General features: G+C 40.9%; 1 protein-coding gene across 1 annotated transcript in view; it reads right to left on the bottom strand.

The window, feature by feature from the left end:
- Nucleotides 1-19,561, bottom strand: part of LOC123762744 ((Lyso)-N-acylphosphatidylethanolamine lipase) — a 76,495-nt gene extending 56,934 nt beyond the window's left edge. Inside the window, exon 1 of the mRNA XM_045749498.2 lies at nucleotides 19,381-19,561. Within this exon, the coding sequence (XP_045605454.1) occupies nucleotides 19,381-19,424 (44 nt within the window). The 5' untranslated portion in view covers nucleotides 19,425-19,561. The remainder of the gene's footprint in view (nucleotides 1-19,380) is intronic.
- Nucleotides 19,562-19,930: the final 369 nt, after the last annotated feature.

Genomic DNA, 19,930 nt, shown 5'->3' with positions numbered 1-19,930 from the left:
CAACGCGCCTGCAGGCCCATGCTTGGGGTGAGCTACACGCCTCCGGGTATTTGTATTTTTCACGTTCCATTTAAAAGTGGCGCGCGGTGACGCGGGTATGGAATGGATGGCTGGGAGCCCACGTGATTGTCCGCCATCTTGAAAAAAATTGCCAGCATGCCCCGCGGCCTTGGGGAGCCCCAGTTCCCAAGCAGCAACCATGTCTGACGCATCATCAACGAGCTCCCACTCCACGGTTACCCGTGGTCATGGAAAACGACTCTCTGAGGAGGAGATTCGCGATATTTTGTATGACGATGGTGCTATGGATGATGACCAGGACTATGATCCCGAGAAAGACCTGACACAGAGGTCTGATACGAATGAGGGAGAGACGGAAGTGGATGATGTGGCGAGCGTGTACGGTACACGTTCCTCGCCCGGCCTGTCTCGCCGCCCTGGGTCAACACCGTTATCACCACCACCATCAGGTATGTTCCCAGATGCTAGTTTATTCAGTGACGGTACAAGTGACAAATCTTTCTAGGGCTTCAGTGACATAGGCTCCAATACGAATAGTGTGGACGACCCGAGTACTAGCAGCGGGGGTGTTACCAGGCAGGGTTTTGCTGCCTCAGCAACACATCGAGGCAGGCGGCAACATGTCTCACAGCATGACAACAGTGGACCCTCAACATCAGGTGTTCGTGGTAGGCCTACGGTACGTAAATCTGCCTCAGCACCTAGCATACCCTCATGCAGCTCCAGCAGCAGCAGACGACGTAGCCGTGGTTTTGGTGCTTGTGGTGGTGTTGGCCGTGGTGTTGGCGCCAACACCAAACCCCCCTGGTGTACTTGTGTGGGAGGATTGCACCACATTTTTCCCTCAAATACCAACGTTTGATGATACCGATGTTGGTGTTACAGCTTTATTCCCGTATACCGGTGATGATATGGCGGACACAGAATATTTCCAGGCATATTTTGACAACGTCTTCATGACGCATCTTGTGACCAAGACAAACACGTATGCCCACACCCTCATAGACGGCAACATATTACCTGCCTCACGCCATTTAAGGATACGACAACCAAACAAGATGTACGTGTTTCTGGCACTATGCATGATGATGATGATGAAGCACTCCAATAAAGCTGTCGTCCAGGACTATTGGAACAAACACAGCCTTGTTCCATCGCCCGTGTTCAACCGGTATATGTCGTGGGATAGGTTCCTATTGATTCTCAGGTGCCTGCATTTCGAGAATAATGCAAATGAGGACAGACACGACAGACTGTGGAAGGTACGCAAGGTATTCAGCGACCTACGAGGGAAGATCAGGGATTACTTTGTACCTAGACAGAATGTCGTCATCGACGAGTCGCTTGTACTGTTCAAGGGCAGACTGGCATTCGAGCAGTACATCCCTTCAAAGCGGCACCGTTTTGGACTGAAGTTTTTCGTGCTGTACAACTGTGAGATTGGTATCGTCCTGGACATGATCTTGCATTCTGGTACAGACGTCGGCATACCAGCTCAAGATGAACACGGGTTCTCCGGCAGTGTCGTAAAAACCCTGATGGAACCGTTTCTGAACAAGGGGCATATACTGTTCACCAACAACTATTACACCAGCTCCCTGTTGACCAGATACCTCTTTGCCCACAACACCGGCGTATGTGGCACTGTGAAGGTCCTCAGGAAAGAAATGCCAGTGTTCAGTATAGGTATATCCATGGGTGAGTGCCAGCTGCGCAAGTGTAACAATATGCTGTCAGTGTGGTGGAAGAACAGACGCGAGGGGAATATGCTGACGACGATTCACACTGGTGCCATGTTGGACAGTGGGAAGGTCCACTTTCAGACACGCAACCCCACATATAAGCCTGTGTCATAGACTATAACATGAACATACACCTCGTCGATAAATGTGACATGATGCTTGGTGGTGTGGAGTGCGTGCGCAGGTCTGTGAAGTGGACGAAAAAGTTCTTCTTCCACTTCATGGATGTTGCAGTGCTCAACTGCTTCAATATATATCTAGTAAAGTCCGGCAGGAAACCGTCTATACGTACCTTCAGTGCCAGCTTTGTGTCACAGCTGCTGGTAAAGTATGGCAGGGAGAGCTCCGTAGTACTGCGCGGGGTACAAGCAACAATGCCACACGCAGCTCGAGACAGACTGCGGGGTAATGAGAACTTCGGGGTTCACATGCTGGAGTATATGCCAGGCAAAGCATCACGGGAGAAGGGTAAACGTGTGTGCATAGTATGCAGGAACACTACACACACAGCACAAAATCGAAGATGCATCAGCACCTGGTGCGTGGAGTGCAAGGTACCACTCTGCCCTGTTGGCTGTTTCGCAGCATATCACACACTCGCTGAGTACTGAGTGTGTGTATAGTGTGTCTATATAGCGTGTGATACTGTACAGTGTGTATATATTATGTAAATATAAATATATCAGCGTGATAAATTGGAAATAAGTGCAGGATAAGTGTACTTGTTTGTGATGCACGTAACACAGTGTCTACGGACAGTACGGATGTTCTACTGCCATAATATGGTGTACGTGTTCACCATACATTGGATCGGCACGTAAAATCTAATAAATTGTATTTGGAACTGTGCACAAAAAATGAACAAAAATATATTCATGGCAGCATACGCATTCCGCCCCGGGGCGCCCCACCGGCCCCAGGAGCACAGGGAATGATGACGTCATGCGCCACCTTACAGATCCCATAGCAGCCAAATTACAATTTCGACATTCTGTTGCTGCGCCCATGTAGAGGGAGGGGTTTTTGACACTTTCAGAACAACAAAGAATTTTCCCTTGAGAATTTATTTCTAGCGCCCTGGGGGGTGTCATATTTGGAGGCCGCGCAGTTAAGGGGGGGTTAAAGGGACTGTATTATAAGTCAAATTCACTCACCCAAATTGGGCGGTTACATGCTAAAAGATTAATACATCCCTAGCATTATTCTGGCGCTGGTTCTTCACCAGAGTAATCATAATATGAATGTAAATAAAATAGATCATATACTGTAATAATAATTAGAGGTAAATGTACCTCAATATACTACAATAATATGAAATTGTATATGGTAAATCAATGGGTTAGTCTAATTGATCTCATTAGATCATAAATATAACTACATGGTTATTTCTACAAATAAACATTAACAGCTTAGCTGTATATCTAGAGAGGTGTAATCGGTTGCCACGCTCCACTAACGACATGTTGCATCGGGCAAATTGTTGCACGTGTACGTGGGGAAGCCTAACACCTTGGTTGATGTGGTCCCGGGAGCTGGAAGGCAATTACATTATAGAAATCTACTAATTAGGTAACTACAAGTACATCCTATATTAAGGATTTCTTTCTAAAGGATATGACTATCTCTGCAGATATCCATGCAATTTATGTTCCAATAAAATATGGAAGAGAATAGAGATTGAACGTACTGAATTTTGATGGTAATTAAACAGCCTAACGACAACTAGCCTAAATATAAACATGTGCACATTGTTATAATATAGGTGACTAATAGTTGCCGGGCCAAGTGTCCATTGATGTAACAACGATTCCAGATCCCTCGTCCTCAATTGCCGTGATAAGACGTCGATTGTGGGTTGGAGTAATGATTAGTTCCATGGACATTGCCGTGATGTGCCAAATGACGTGGCACCACTCCCGTGGTTGTAGGAGCGAAAATTAAAGACACTTAACAAGATCGAGACATTACTCTCTGTTGCAAGTTTCTAATGGTGTCAGAGTCGCGTGGTGGCTAGCGACGCTCCCTGGTAGGAATGGCCTCTCCTTCTTCCCTGGCTGTGATACGCATGCGCAGCCCACTCAAAGTATTTTATTTTACTTATAATTAATCAGGGAGGTAAGGAATGGTGACAAGTGTTTATGTCACTATTAAATGTATTAAGGTGCAATATATTTTTACACAATGCAAGTCAGCTTATTAAGACTGCATTAAGAAATTTAATATAAATCGTTTTATACTACAGAGCACCACTTAGTTTCAGAACCCCTTGGGGACGAGACCCGTCGGGTAACATGTAAGTTCGTAAACGAGAAATAAAGGGAAAAAATAAACTAGAAATGTAAAAAAAAAAACTTACAAAAAATTTATGAAAAAAAAAACTCTAGGGAAAAAATCGACATGTTCATACCGTAAATGCAACCGTATTTTGTTTGTATTCACCAATAAGTGAAGTCCTGATCCGCTTTATAAAAGTCCTTAATTGTTCCTAGCTTATTATTAAGACGTCTAGCAAACATCCTCTGGATGTTTCCTGCCAGCCTGCATGCCAGCCAGCCTGCCAGCCTCCCTCCCTGCCAGCCTGCAGGAATATCCTGCCAGCCTCCCTCCCTGCCATCCTGCTAACGGGTCGAGTGTGTTAGGCTTAAAATTTGGGAGTGAGCCGGTCTCTCCCCCACCACCCCCACCACCACCGACAAACCCACCCCCCTACATTCCATACTCTCTCTTAAAGGTCACGCGGTTCAACCACGTGACTATCCCTGCCTCCCTGCTTGCCAGCCAGCCTGCCGCCTCCTGTCGGAAAACCCGACACCATTTAATAATATTACATGCAATATGCAGATAATATTGCTTCTGTTGTATACACAAGTTAACCCTTAGAAAATGTAGCTTGTAGTGGAATTTTCCATCAATAGAAAACAGGATATCATTGCCACATTGTACTATAAATTCAGTGCCCTTTGACATAGAAGAGGAAGCAAGAATTAATCTTGGTACATCAGTTACTTGGGTGATGGAAGCTAGCCTCTCACAAGGATAATTTGGTGTCTACATCCTAGTTATACCTGGTGGACTAAGCCTACCATACAATAAGGCACCTCCAATTTTATACTAATATATGTAGTTTAATACTGTAGTTTGATTGGCTGCATATATATAAATTTAATATAAACCCCCCTAATGTGTAAGGATCGATTTGTGAGAATTATTACAGAAATACAGTCCACTTAACATCATACTAATTGCTATCGAAATATATAAATTAACGTAAATATAAATTCATATAAATTAAATAAATATAAATCTCACAGGTCGGTTCCCACATTATATGGTCATCTTCAAGCCGGATGATGACTCTTTGGTCATCTTTGTACCAGATGAATCAGAGTTAACCAGTGGATTCATTAAATACACTGGTACTAGTGCGATTTATACAATAACAATACATCGCCAGTCAAAGACCGGCAGCGTAGCCTCGAGCAAGCTCACGAGCCCCTCAGCCCAGTCCAGCCTCACTCAGTGGTTTCATGGTCACCCACCAATTGGTGGCATGTTATTCTGTGAAGTGACAGCGCTTATTTTGAAGCTAGCCAAATTAGTGGCTGTGCCCTCGCAAGATTATTCACGAATTTTGTGGTGTTAATTTTGCGAGAGATTTTCTATGAATTTTGTGGTGTTAATTTCGCAAGAGATTTTCTACGAATTTTGTGGAGTTAATTTCGCGAGGTTACTAATAATATTTAATACTTCTAGATAATATTAGAAGTTTCATAGAGGCTATCATTAACAATTGTGTATATTATTTCTCTTAAATAGAGAATTATTTAATATATATTGCACTAGTGTTCTCAATATAATATTTACTAATTGCCAACCCACAACAGGGTAGGATATTACCATTGACTAGTTGAACTTTTTATTGTTCATACTAGTCCCATTATTACCATAGTCTAGTTGTACTATATTGAACAACCTAGCACCTTTAATGAATGGTGCAAATCCTATTTTGGGTGTAATTTTTATCAACTCGAGTTGAGTTGTGTATATATAATAATTTACTTATGATCATTACACCTTTGAGTGATTAATTAGTGTCTTTACCATCCTAGGGTGATAATTGAAGAGCTAACCTAAAGGTACTTCCAGTGACACTATTTTATCACTCAAATCATTAGTGTGTATGATTGTATATATATATAATGTGTATTAATTTTAGGTGCTAACCTCTAGAAGAGGTAGGATTATAGCCTAGTGAGAGCAGAATTTTACCCAAGGCTACCATCAGTACTAGCTCACAATTTATGAGCCAGTACTATCCAATTAACAAGTCACCATGACTAATCCACAGAAAGCAAAGCGTGCTTTAATAGCACGTAAACGTCAACTGACAATAGATCTCGACCAATATGAACAGTTGTTATATGAGCCTATAATTAATTACCGTCGGTTGAAAATACCACTATTACATATTCAAACCCAATTGCATCTATTGAAAGCAAATAGGAAATCTTACCAAAATCAGGTCCACGGCGACGACGACATAATAGTTAAAGATGTGGAACCATTCCTGTCTGACCTAGCACAATATGAAGAAGAAATTCAAGCCAGGTTGGAAGCACTTACACAGGATTATTGAATCAGAACAAATAGCCAGTACATCAAATAAAGTAGATAATAATATGGATGATCTGGATTCTTTTGAAAATAAATGTCAAGCCAGATTAGATTCTTTAATCAACGAAGATAAAGCTTCACCTAATAATATACCACCAGAAATTAAACAGTTCTCAGACAATTTATCCACAGTCTCTGTGGATTCTGAAAACCCAATACCTGAGGTTACTAAGTTAACATGCCTCCAAACTGAAATTAAAGGTGAAGCTGAACCAGAAGTAGAAAATGTAAATGAAGATAGTGACAGCACTAATTTCCCAGTCCCCGCGGCCTGATCCTCGACCAGGCCTCCACCCCCAGGAAGCAGCCTGTGACAGCTGACTAACACCCAGGTACCTATTTTACTGCTAGGTAACAGGGGCATAGGGTGAAAGAAACTCTGCCCATTGTTTCTCGCCGGCGCCTGGGATCGAACCCAGGACCACAGGATCACAAGTCCAGCGTGCTGTCCGCTCGGCCGACCGGCTCCAGTACTTCAGTTGCTGGACTTACCTCAACCTGATCAGACTGCTGACTCATTACAATCCTTCAGCATGGAGTTTAAGTCACCACTAAGAACATTCAGTCTTAAGGTTGATATAACCACTAGTGTGTGGATGACCAAAGTAGTCCTTCAACAAAAATTGTCCAACGGTATACTAGATGAATTATACACACATCAACATAACACCATCCTGACAGTACAGGACATCATTGAAGGTTTGCGTTCCACCATTAACAAATGACGAGCAAATGAGGAAGTCAAAGCCTCTTGCGAGCCTTCAGAAATAGAAAATACTGTAGTCAATTAAAGGGTAAAACAACTACCCCAAATAAACATCAACCAAGTACAAGCCCCACAAGGCTTTACCAACTAGCCAGTATGGATAATACAGGGAGAATGAAAAGAACCTTTGCAGGTCTTAAAGGCCACTTAACAAGACAGATCAAGAAATGTGAGGATTTGTCACAACAATCTCCAGTTGATTATGCTGACCTGGAAAGCTTTTATCAAGCAGCTGCAGGTAAATTTGAGCAAATCACATGCCAAATAGCAACATATGTGGCTGAACTTGCCAACACCAATTTATCAGAAACAAATAGACGACATTATGGTTGATCTAGCGAGTTATGAAGATCACACTCAGGCCACGTTACAGCCTTATGTCAAATTAATTGCCCAGAACAAGGCAACAACAACGTATTAGATGCAACAACAGTTGCATCTAATACGAGTCAAGCAGAGGCTCGACTCCCTCCAATTAATTTACCCACTTTCTCAGGAAAAGACGAGGAAGATTGGGACGAATTTTGGAACAAATTCGTTGACCTTGTGGACTCAAAACAATCTTTACCTAAGAGTAGTAAATTCTCTTATCTTCAAGGCCAGTTATCAGGTGAGGCTAAAACAGTAGTATCCCATCTGAGATTAACTAATGACAGCTATGATCTGGCAGTAAAACTCCTCAAGGATAATTATGCTGATCCAGAACTAAGAACATCACATTTAGTTCATGAGCTATTGCATTTACCCCCACTGAAGGCTACAGCTGATTCACTCAAAGTCTTCAAGCTGGAGGTAGAATCAATGATCAAGGCCCTCAGCCTGACAGCAGATACAAACGGGGCTGAGTGGGTCTTGAAAATAATTGTCCAGGAGAAAATACCTAGGGACGTATTGAGACAAATGAGTGCTCATTACAATGAAAGTATCTTATGCATGAATGGAATATCTGAGGGTTTACGTTCAGTAATTCATCAATTACGAACACATGACAAATTAAAACCACCAAGTAAACCTTCAGAAACCAATAATAGTAAACCACAGAGTACCAAAGGTACTCCAAATCAATCTAAACAATATAATTCAACACCAAAGTGGAACAGTGGCAAAGTGGGCGTACATGCAGTCTTTGAAAATGTAATAAGTTATTATGAAACGCGTTCAAGCGTCACGTCAGACTAGAAATAAAAATTAATTTTGGAGAATTAATTTTTCAATTACCATCGACAGTAAAAAGAAACATATGAAATATTGAGAAAATTTGTGTTAGAATTACTTTTTTTGGTCATATTTAACAACATATGTTTACAAGAAAGATTGCTACCAAAATATACTAATATACTAATATATATATACTAATATATATATATATATATATATATATATATATATATATATATATATATATATATATATATATATATATATATATATATATATGCTAGTTTTCTTTTTCAGTGCCTTAGTGTGGCAATCCAGAGAGGAAATGCTCACTGCATCCATGGTTCCTGCCCGCCATCTGAGGAGCTGGAAGTGCTATACAACTTGTGACAAGCAGCCTTGTACCCTGCATGTAATCAATATTGTAACTTTTTTTGTGCAATGACATTTTCAAATAAAGTTAGATAAATATACACACATACCAAAAGAATAGGGGTGGTAGGAGAAGAAAATATCAAAGTGTTCAGTGAGGATCCACAGGGTCTTCTCTGAGTACTCTTTATTTTCTTCTCCGAGGCTATGGGTCCCCTACACTTGCACCACATTATATTATATATATATATATATATATATATATATATATATATATATATATATATATATATATATATATATATATATATATATATATATATATATATATATATAGTAGTCAGAATGCACTTCTCAGCCTACTATGCAAGGCCCGATTTGCCTAATAAGCCAAGTTTTCCTGAATTAATATATTTTCTCAAATTTTTTTCTTATAAAATGATAAAGCTACCCATTTCATTATGTATGAGGTAAAAAAAATTTTATTGGAGTTAAAATTAACGTAGATATATGACCGAACCTAACCAATCCTACCTAACCTAACCTAACCTATCTCTATAGGTTAGGTTTGGTTAGGTAGCCGAAAAAGTTAGGTTATTTTAGGTTCGGTAGGTTAGGTAGTCGAAAAAACATTAATTCACGAAAACTTGGCTTATTAGGCAAATCGGGCCATGCATAGGAGGCTGAGAAGTGCGTTCTGGCTACTAGGTACGATATATATATATATATATATATATATATATATATATATATATATATATATATATATATATATATATATATATATATATATATATATATATATATATATATATATATATGTGTGTGTATATATATATGTGTTTCATTGAATATGACCGCATATTCTGTATTTATTATTTTCTGGTTTAGGGCTTCTATCCCTCTAACTATTTTCTTAGCATCAGGGCTTAATTGAAATAGGAGTTCTCCAAAACTCATTTTCGTACTTTTAAGGTGAAGAAAAGAAGTTATATTCTACATATTCTGATAATATTCTACAAAACCAAGAAGACTTCCGAACTCCTTATCAAAAACAGCCCGAAGCCGACGGAGAACCCTCTACAGCAGTCAAGCGTTGTATACATGTACACTTGCCCCCACGAAGGATGTAACCTTCAATGTAAGTACATAGGTATGACGTCGACCAAGCTGACGAGGCGTTTGACATGCCATCTTCAATCTGGTGCCCCTAGGAATCACATGAGACAAGCCCATGACATTACTCTAACAAGAGAAATGTTGAACAAGAATACTTGCATAATAGACAAAACCCAAGATTCAAGAAGATTACAAATTCTTGAGGCAATTCACATAAGAATAGAGCGACCTACCATGAACACCCAAATCACGGAACTATTTACTCTACCCACCATGAGAGTAAGGACAAGACAAGAACATATCGATGCCAACACAGAAGACAATGTCCAACATAACAGGCCAATTACACTGGATTAATCTTTGTGTTTAGATAGGAGATGCCTCGTATGGGCCAATAAGCCTTCTGCAGCCCCTATGTTTATCCCTTATGTATCCCCCCATGTTTTCACCTTCATTGTATTATCACCTGACCTAATGCGGGTATAAAATCAACTAGTATTGTAAGATCTGTTCACTTGAGAATGAACCATGGAGGTTCGAAATGTCGTGCAAATTATACAAATAAGTGTAATACACTCTATAGTAAATCACTTCTTTTCTTCACCTTAAAAGTACGAAAATGAGTTTTGGAGAACTCCTATTTCAATTAAGCCCTGATGCTAAGAAAATAGTTAGAGGGATAGAAGCCCTAAACCAGAAAATAATAAATACAGAATATGCGGTCATATTCAATGAAACATGTTTGAAAGAAAACCTGCTGCCAGTATACACCAATATATATATATATATATATACATACATACATACATACATACATACATACATACATACATACATACACACACACACACACACACACACACACACACACACATATACACACACATATACACACGAGGAAGAGATATTTGACATTCAGTACCTTCCTCCCTTGGGTAAAAGTGACCATGTCTTTTTGGGAATAAAGTATGCAATGCGTTATAAGCTGGAAGAAAATAAGGAGGTTGAAGCAGTTGAAAAACCAGACTTCAGGAGAGGACATTATGGTGACCTTAGAAATTTTTTTAGTGAGTATAATTGGACAGACTTGATGCTAGGCAAGGAAGTGAATGAGATGTATGGCAAGTTTTGTGAAATATATGATAAAGGCACAAAAAAATTTATACCAAAACAGAGATGCAGAACTAGGAAACAGGATTGGTTCAATAGAAATTGCGAGAGGGCTAGAGACCGAAAGACACAAAAATGGAATCAATACAGGAAGAGGCCGAACCCCCAAACATACCAGCGATACAAAGATGCGAGAAACAACTACACGGCAGTGAGGAGAGAGGCAGAAAGAGATTTTGAAAAAGGGATTGCGGACAAATGTAAAACAGAACCAGGTCTATTCTATAAATTCATAAACAACAAATTGCAGGTAAAGGATAATATTCAGAGGTTGAAAATGGGAAATAGATTCACGGAAGATGAAAAGGAAATGTGTGAAACACTAAACGAAAAGTTCCAAAGTGTGTTTGTACAAAATGAAATCTTTAGGGAACCAGATACAATAAGAATTCCAGAGAACAACATAGAACACATAGAGGTGTCTAGAGACGAAGTGGAAAAAATGCTCAAGGAGCTCGGTAAGAACAAAGCAGCTGGCCCAGATGGCGTTTCACCATGGGTTCTGAGAGAATGTGCATCTGAGCTCAGTATTCCACTTCACCTGATCTTTCAGGCATCCCTGTGTACAGGAATCGTAGCAGACGGGTGGAAACAGGCTAACATAGTTCCAATCTACAAAAGTGGCAGCAGGGAAGACCCCCTCAATTATAGACCTGTATCATTGTCAAGTGTAATAGTGAAAGTATTGGAAAAACTAATCAAAACTAAATGGGTAGAACACCTAGAGAGAAATGATATAATATCAGACAGACAGTATGGTTTTCGATCTGGAAGATCCTGTGTATCGAATTTACTCAGTTTATATGATCGAGCCACAGAGATATTACAGGAAAGAGATGGTTGGGTTGACTGCATCTATCTGGACCTAAAAAAGGCTTTCGACAGAGTTCCACATAAGAGGTTGTTCTGGAAACTGGAAAATATTGGAGGGGTGACAGGTAAGCTTCTATCATGGATGAAAAATTTTCTGACTGATAGAAAAATGAGGGCAGTAATCAGAGGCAATGTATCGGAATGAAGAAATGTCACAAGTGGAGTACCACAGGGTTCAGTTCTTGCACCAGTGATGTTTATTGTGTACATAAATGATCTACCAGTTGGTATACAGAATTATATGAACATGTTTGCTGATGATGCTAAGATAATAGGAAGGATAAGGAATTTAGATGACTGTCATGCCCTTCAAGAAGACCTGGACAAAATAAGTATATGGAGCACCACTTGGCAAATGGAATTTAATGTTAATAAATGTCATGTTATGGAATGTGGAATAGGAGAACATAGACCCCACACAACCTATATATTATGTGAGAAATCTTTAAAGAATTCTGATAAAGAAAGAGATCTAGGAGTGGTTCTAGATAGAAAACTATCACCTGAGGACCACATAAAGAATATTGTGCAAGGAGCCTATGCTATGCTTTCTAACTTCAGAATTGCATTTAAATACATGGATGGCGATATACTAAAGAAATTGTTCATGACTTTTGTTAGGCCAAAGCTAGAATATGCAGCTGTTGTGTGGTGCCCATATCTTAAGAAGCACATCAACAAACTGGAAAAGGTGCAAAGACATGCTACTAAGTGGCTCCCAGAACTGAAGGGCAAGAGCTACGAGGAGAGGTTAGAAGCATTAAATATGCCAAAACTAGAAGACAGAAGAAAAAGAGGTGATATGATCACTACATACAAAATAGTTACAGGAATTGATAAAATCGACAGGGAAGACTTCCTGAGACCTGGAATTTCAAGAACAAGAGGTCATAGATTTAAACTAGCTAAACACAGATGCCAAAGAAATATAAGAAAATTCACCTTCGCAAATAGAGTGGTAGACGGTTGGAACAAGTTAAGTGAGAAGGTGGTGGAGGCCAAGACCGTCAGTAGTTTCAAAGCGTTATATGACAAAGAGTGCTGGGAAGACGGGACACCACGAGCGTAGCTCTCATCCTGTAACTACACTTAGGTAATTACACTTAGGTAATTACATATACACACATATATACACACACATATACACACATATACACATACATATACACATGCACATACACATACACATACATATTCACATACACATACACATACATACATACATACATACATACATACATACATACATACATACATACATACATACATACATACACACACAGTGGAACCTCGAATAATGAAGTTAACACTTTGACGCGCGCGGCGATATGGACTGGACATACCCCCTCATGCGCCTGGCGTTTTCGGGTGACTGAGCGGCAACACTAAAAAGTGCATACTCTTTTCGCTGTCCTGACCTTAATTTTCGATGTACTGATTTCATTTTTTTACCAAAGTGTTCGCAATAGAATGATCTATAAGAACATATAAGAACATATGTATATGTCACCAAAGCATGAGTTAAATCACACAAAAAGCTAAAGAACTACATCGATCACTAGCCGTGAGCTCCAAACAGCGACGAATTGTTTCTATTCTTTTCAGGGTTGTCAACTCCACACTTGTCCTACAGCGTTAAATTTGGTATCACTGTGATCGCAATTAAATTCCCTACAAGGACATATGCATATAAATGTAGAATCATGATTGTGGTCCACACCAAGAGTGTGTGAAGTGGGTGATTACCCTCGCCGTGTCAACAATACAATAGTCTTTCCACTAAGTTACAATACAATGCCGTTCTCCCAAATAGGCCATATGCCTATTAGAGAAAACGGAAATTTAATGGCAAACATTTTCATACTAACCCCAAGTCGATCGAATAAGAATTGGATTTTATACAAATATTTTTTAATCGCGCGTAACTTTACGACGCTCTGGGAACTACTGGACAAAATAAGGCTATTTACGCAGTTTATTTACGACCCAGGAGCGCTAAAGTGATCGTCATGTGAAACGGACGTCATACAAAACGAATGTCCTCATTGACAATAATGGAAATCAAATTAATCCCTTCTACCCCTGAAAAACATCAATATGATATTCGATGTTTTAAATAATGGAACAGCCTACCTTACATACACTGAACAAACCTTTATGACATTTTTCTGTCTACAAATTTCTTCAATATTTTCTTTCATTTGTCTTATAGCAAAAGGTTCGTTCAGTGTTCGTCAGGTAGGCTGCTCCATGTTTTTTAAATAAAACGAAAATAAAAAACAAATGAAAAATTTAAAAAACAGAGCAAATGTCAAAGAGGTTCATTCGGTGGTCGGCAGGTAGGCTGCCCCATGTTTCTTAAATAAAAAAAAACAAAAAATAAAAAAAACCGTTGAAATAATTTGAAAAATGGACAAATGCCATAAAGGTTCATTCAGTGTTTGTCAGGAAGGCTGCTCCATTATAGCAATCTTTCTTTGTTTCAAATGTGTTCCATTTGTTTCGTATTTTTCATTTACGTCTCAATAATGGAGCAGCCTACCCGACAAACACTGAACGAACCTTTATGGCATTTGTCTATCCAATTATTTTAACTGTTTTTTGGTTATTTTTTGTTTTTATTTTTTATTTAAGAAACATGGAACAGCCTACCTGCCGACAACCGAACGAACCTTTTTGACATTTGTTGTTTTTCAAAATTTTCCATTTTTTTTTATTTTCTTTTTTTTTATTTAAGAAACATGGAGCAGCTTACTTGCCGAACACCGAACAAACCTTTTTGACATTTGTTGTATTTCAAAATATATTTTTTTTCTACAAAAAAGTCAATGCTTTCCAACATCTCAGCAGTTACCCCTTTATATCCCAGCATCATTAGCATCTTTAAACAAAAAAGTATCCACTCGATTTAACGGCCTATATGGGGCTGTACTCTGGTCATTATTTCCAGAGCTCCGGTATTTCCAAAGTGTCTTTTTTTTTTCAAGTAACATTCCGGTAAGATATATTTTGTACAGACTGCCACTTGGTCCACAACTCTAGTGCCTTCTACCCTGTGATGTCACAGATTCACGGCACATTGTTTTGATTTGTCAAGAGGCTGGAGTGTTCATTCCGTGACTTTGTTGTACACATCTGCACAATCAAGGAACATCCGTGCACCATGTTGGCTCCAAATGCACTCATTGTGTCAGTGATGGCTGACTGGTGGGTGGATGGGCAGGCAGGCAAGGATGGAGAGGCTGAAATGTAGGCAGGGAGAGGCTGGGAGGTAGGCAGGGAGGGAGAGGCAGGCAGGCAGAGCATGGGAGGGAGGCAGGGAGGGAGGGAGGCAGGCAGGCAGAGGCTGGGTGGTAGGCAGGGAGGGAGAGGCAGGTAGGCAGGGAGGGAGAGGCAGGCAGGCAGAGCATGGGAGGGAGGCAGGCAGGCAGAGGCAGGGAGGGAGAGAATGGAGATAGATGGAGGGATGGAGGGATGGATGGATTGATGGAAGGATGGAGGGAGGGAGGGAGAGAGGATGGAGGGAGGGAGGGAGAGAGGATGGAGGGAGGGAAGATGGATTGATGGAAGGAAGGAGGGAGGGATGGAAGGAAGGAAGGAGGGAGGGATGGAAGGAAGGAAGGAAGGAGGGAGGGATGGAAGGAAGGAAGGAGGGAGGGATGGAAGGAAGGAAGGAGGGAGAGAGGGATGGAAGGAAGGAAGGAGGGAGGGATGGAAGGAAGGAAGGAGGGAGAGAGGGATGGAAGGAAGGAAGGAGGGAGGGATGGAAGGAAGGAAGGAAGGAGGGAGGGATGGAAGGAAGGAAGGAGGGAGGGATGGAAGGAAGGAAGGAGGGAGAGAGGGATGGAAGGAAGGAGGGAGGGAGGGAGCGAGAGATGGAGGGAGGGAGGGAGGGAGGGAGGGAGGGAGGGAAGGAGGGAAGGAAGGGAGGGAAGGAGGGAAGGAAGGGAGGGAGGGAGGGAGGGAGGGAGGGAGGGAGGGAGGGAGGGAGGGAGGGAGGGAGGGAAGGAGGGAAGGAAGGAAGGAAGGAAGGAAGGAAGGAAGGAAGGAAGGAAGGAAGGAAGGAAGGAAGGAAGGAAGGAAGGAAGGAAGGAAGGAAGGAAGGAAGGAAGGAAGGAAGGAAGGGAGGAAGGGAGGGAGGGAGGGAGGGAGGGAGGGAGGGAGGGAGGGAGGGAGGGAGGGAGGGAGGGAGGGAGGGAGGGAGGGAGGGAGGGAGGGAGGGAGGGAGGGAGGGAGGGAGGGAGGGAGGGATGGGTGTTGAGTTGAGCAGAGAGTGAATGTATGGGTGTAGGGGGGGCGGGGGGAAGGTGTGTCGGTGGTGCGGTAGAGACCGGCTCACTGATAAGCCTAACACTTGACCCAGTTAACCAGATGTTTCTTAAATAAATTCTGGATATACATCATCATTTATATTTTTGGTTGCAGATTTTGTTTAGTAATATTATTAGGAAAATAAAAAGTTATAAAATACTTGTTTCAGGAATGCTTTATTGTATTAGATGGAGCTTCTCCAGGCTGTTTGTGGCTGGCTGGCAGTCTACTGAGCCATTTCCCAGAACGGTCAGGGAAAGGGGGGAAGGGGTGAGGCAGGAAGTGAGGCTGTGGGGGAGAGCAGGAGTGAGGGAGTGGGGGAGAGGTTCAGTGAGGGTGAGGGAGGAGACGATAGAGGTAGGTGGCCTGCTTGCCATGTGAAGACCCCCTGATGCCAAAACAAACCCAATACCGACCTTCAGTAATATCGACAGCCAGACCGTTATACGAGGCTCTAAATACCGGTCTCCCAAACCAGTCGTTATTACCGGCAGATCGGTATAAAAGAGGCCGTTAAATTGAGTGCAGACTGTACAGCTGTATTTACATAATCGGAGACGTCAGAGAATGTGAAAGAAGCAGTGCGACCCTACCATGTGGTGTCGTCGTTATTCAAACTAGCAGTTGCCATACGAGATGAATTGTCGGCAATCAGGCCGGTCGTTATCCAAAATGTTCGTTATTTGAGGCGATCGTTATTCGAGGTACTACTGTGTGTGTATGTATGTATGTATGTATGTGTGTGTGTAATTACCTAATTGTAGTTACAGGATGAGAGCTACGCTCGTGGTGTCCCATCTTCCCAACACTCTTTGTCATATAATGCTTTGAAACTACTGACGGTCTTGGCCTCCACCCCCTTCTCACCTAACTTGTTCCAACTGTCTACCACTCTGTTTGCGAAAGTGAATTTTCTTACATTTTTTCGGCATCTGTGTTTAGCTAGTTTAAATCTATGACCTCTTGTTCTTAAAGTTCCAGGTCTCAGGAAATCTTCCCTATCAATTTTATCAATTCTTGTTACTATTTTGTATGTAGTGATCATATCACCTCTTTTTCTTCCGTCTTCCAGTTCTGGCATATTTAATGCCTCTAACCTCTCCTCGTAGCTCTTGCCCTTCAGTTCTGGGAGCCACTTAGTAGCATGTCTTCGCACCTTTTCCAGTTTGTTGATGTGCTTCTTAAGATATGGGCACCACACAACCGCTGCATATTCTAGCTTTGGCCTAACAAAAGTTGTGAACAATTTCTTTAGTATATCGCCATCCATGTATTTAAAAGCAAATCTGAAGTTAGAAAGCGTGGCATAAGCTCCTCACACAATGTTCTTAATGTGGTCCTCGATGATAGTTTTCTATCTAGAACCACCCCTAGATCTTTTTCTTAATCAGAATTCTTTAATGATTTCTCACATAATATATAGGTTGTGTGGGGTCTATGTTCTCCTATTCCACATTCCATAGCATGGCATTTATTAACATTAAATTCCATTTGCCAAGTGGTGCTCCATATACTTATTTTGTCCAGGTCTTCTTGAAGGGCATGACAATCATCTAAATTTCTTATCCTTCCCATTATCTTAGCATCATCAGCAAACATGTTCATATAATTCTGTATACCAACTGGTAGATCATTTATGTAGACAATAAACATCACTGGTGCAAGAACTGAACCCTGTGGTACTCCACTTGTGACATTTCTCCAGTCCAATACATTGCCTCTGATTACTGCCCTCATTTTTCTAGCAGTCAGAAAATTTTTCATCCATGTTAGAAGCTTACCTGTCACCCCTCCAATATTTTCCAGTTTCCAGAACATCCTCTTATGTGGAACTCGAAAAGCCTTTTTTAGGTCCAGATAGATGCAGTCAACCCAACCATCTCTTTCCTGTAATATCTCTGTGGCTCGATCATAGAAACTGAGTAAATTCGATACACAGGATCTTCCAGATCGAAAACCATACTGTCTGTCTGATATTATATCATTTCTCTCCAGGTGTTCTACCCATTTAGTTTTGATTAGTTTTCCAATACTTTCACTATTACACTTGTCAATGATACAGGTCTATAATTGAGGGGGTCTTCCCTGCTGCCACTTTTGTAGATTGGAACTATGTAAGCCTGTTTCTACACGTCTGCTACGACTCCTGTACACAAGGATGCCTGAAAGATCTGGTGATGTGGAATGCTGAGCTCAGGTGCACAGTCTCTCAGAACCCATGGTGAAACGCCATCTGGGCCAGCTGCTTTGTTCTTACTGAGCTCCTTTAGCATATTTTCCACTTCCTCTCTAGACACCTCTATACGCTCTATGTCGTTCTCTGGAATTCTTATTGTGTCTGGTTCTCTGAAGATTTTATTTTGTACAAACACACTTTGGAACTTTTCATTTAATGTTTCACACATTTCCTTTTCATTTTCCGTGAATCTGTTTCCCATCTTCAACCTCTGGATGTTATCTTTTACCTGCAATTTTTTGTTTATGAATTTGTAGAATAGGCCCGGTTCTGTTTTACATTTATCCGCTATCCCTTTTTCAAAATTTCTTTCTGCCTCTCTCCTTACTGCCGTATAGTTGTTTCTCGCATCTTTGTATCGCTGGTATGTTTGGGGGTTTGGCCTCTTCCTATACTGATTCCATTTTTGTGTCTTTTGGTCTCTGGCCCTCTCACAAATTCTCTTAAACCAATCCTGTTTTCTGGCCCTGCCTCTCTGTTTTGGTATGAATGTTTGTTTTGTATCTTACATTGTATGTATGTACTTTACCTGAATTAATATTTGTATTTGTATTTTGTATTCTATGAGGCTAAAATTAGGTACTTTTTTATTTTACTTTTAAAAAGGGGAGGGGTTGGACAAATTTTTAATTCATTAGGGAGTGAGTTCCAAAGACCGGGCCCTTTTATTTACATGGAGTGTTTGCACAGATTAAGTCTGACTCTGGGGATATCAAAGAGAGATTTATTTCTGGTGGTGCTCATGGGTTCTATTACATCTATCATGGAAATGTTTCAGATCAAGATTAGCATTTAGGAACAAGGTTTTGTGCATGTAGATAGCACATGAGAATGTGTGGAGTGAGTGTATGTTTAGCATGTTAAGGGACTTAACCAGAGGGGCATTGTGTTGTCTGAAGACAGTTTGTTATAGTTCAGGTAGCAGGTCTTTCGCTCACCTCTCTTGCTGCCGTTCTAATTCAAAACCAATTTCTTCCGTCATGTTGGAGTGCTACTGTGGTGTCACCAAGTCTTGTAGTTCCTTAGGTGGACATGTACCCCTGCAGCCTCCTGAACCCGTGAGTAATGTGTGTAGAGGAGCCTGGTCAGCCTGGCAGCCCGGCACCGTTCGTGTAGCTGGCCGCGCTCGCCGTCCCTTTACCTTCTCTCTCTCTACTCTCTCTCTCTCTCTCTTTCTCTCACACTTATCATTAATTAATACAATATATTATAAAGAATTTCCTGATACAATAATTATCAATTATTTTATTTGCTAATTAACATATTGTTTTATTTTGGATAAAGTAAACTAAATAAAATATATTCAAAAGCATGTTCATAAAGCCGATGACATAATCATACAAAATCGCAAATAACTGTGACATTAGAATTTCATTGTTCTGATTTTACCTGATTTACCTGAAAGCCACTAACACTAGTAGCCTCGGCGAGGACAGGAAGCCGACGGCTTGTCAAAGGTCTCCCTATTTGCCTTGGCAATCTTTTCCA

The sequence above is a fragment of the Procambarus clarkii genome, chromosome 27, assembly GCF_040958095.1.
Source record: "Procambarus clarkii isolate CNS0578487 chromosome 27, FALCON_Pclarkii_2.0, whole genome shotgun sequence".
NCBI lineage: Eukaryota > Metazoa > Arthropoda > Malacostraca > Decapoda > Cambaridae > Procambarus > Procambarus clarkii.
The sequence above is the reverse complement of the archived record's forward strand: the minus strand, read 5'-3'. Positions and strand labels throughout refer to the sequence as shown.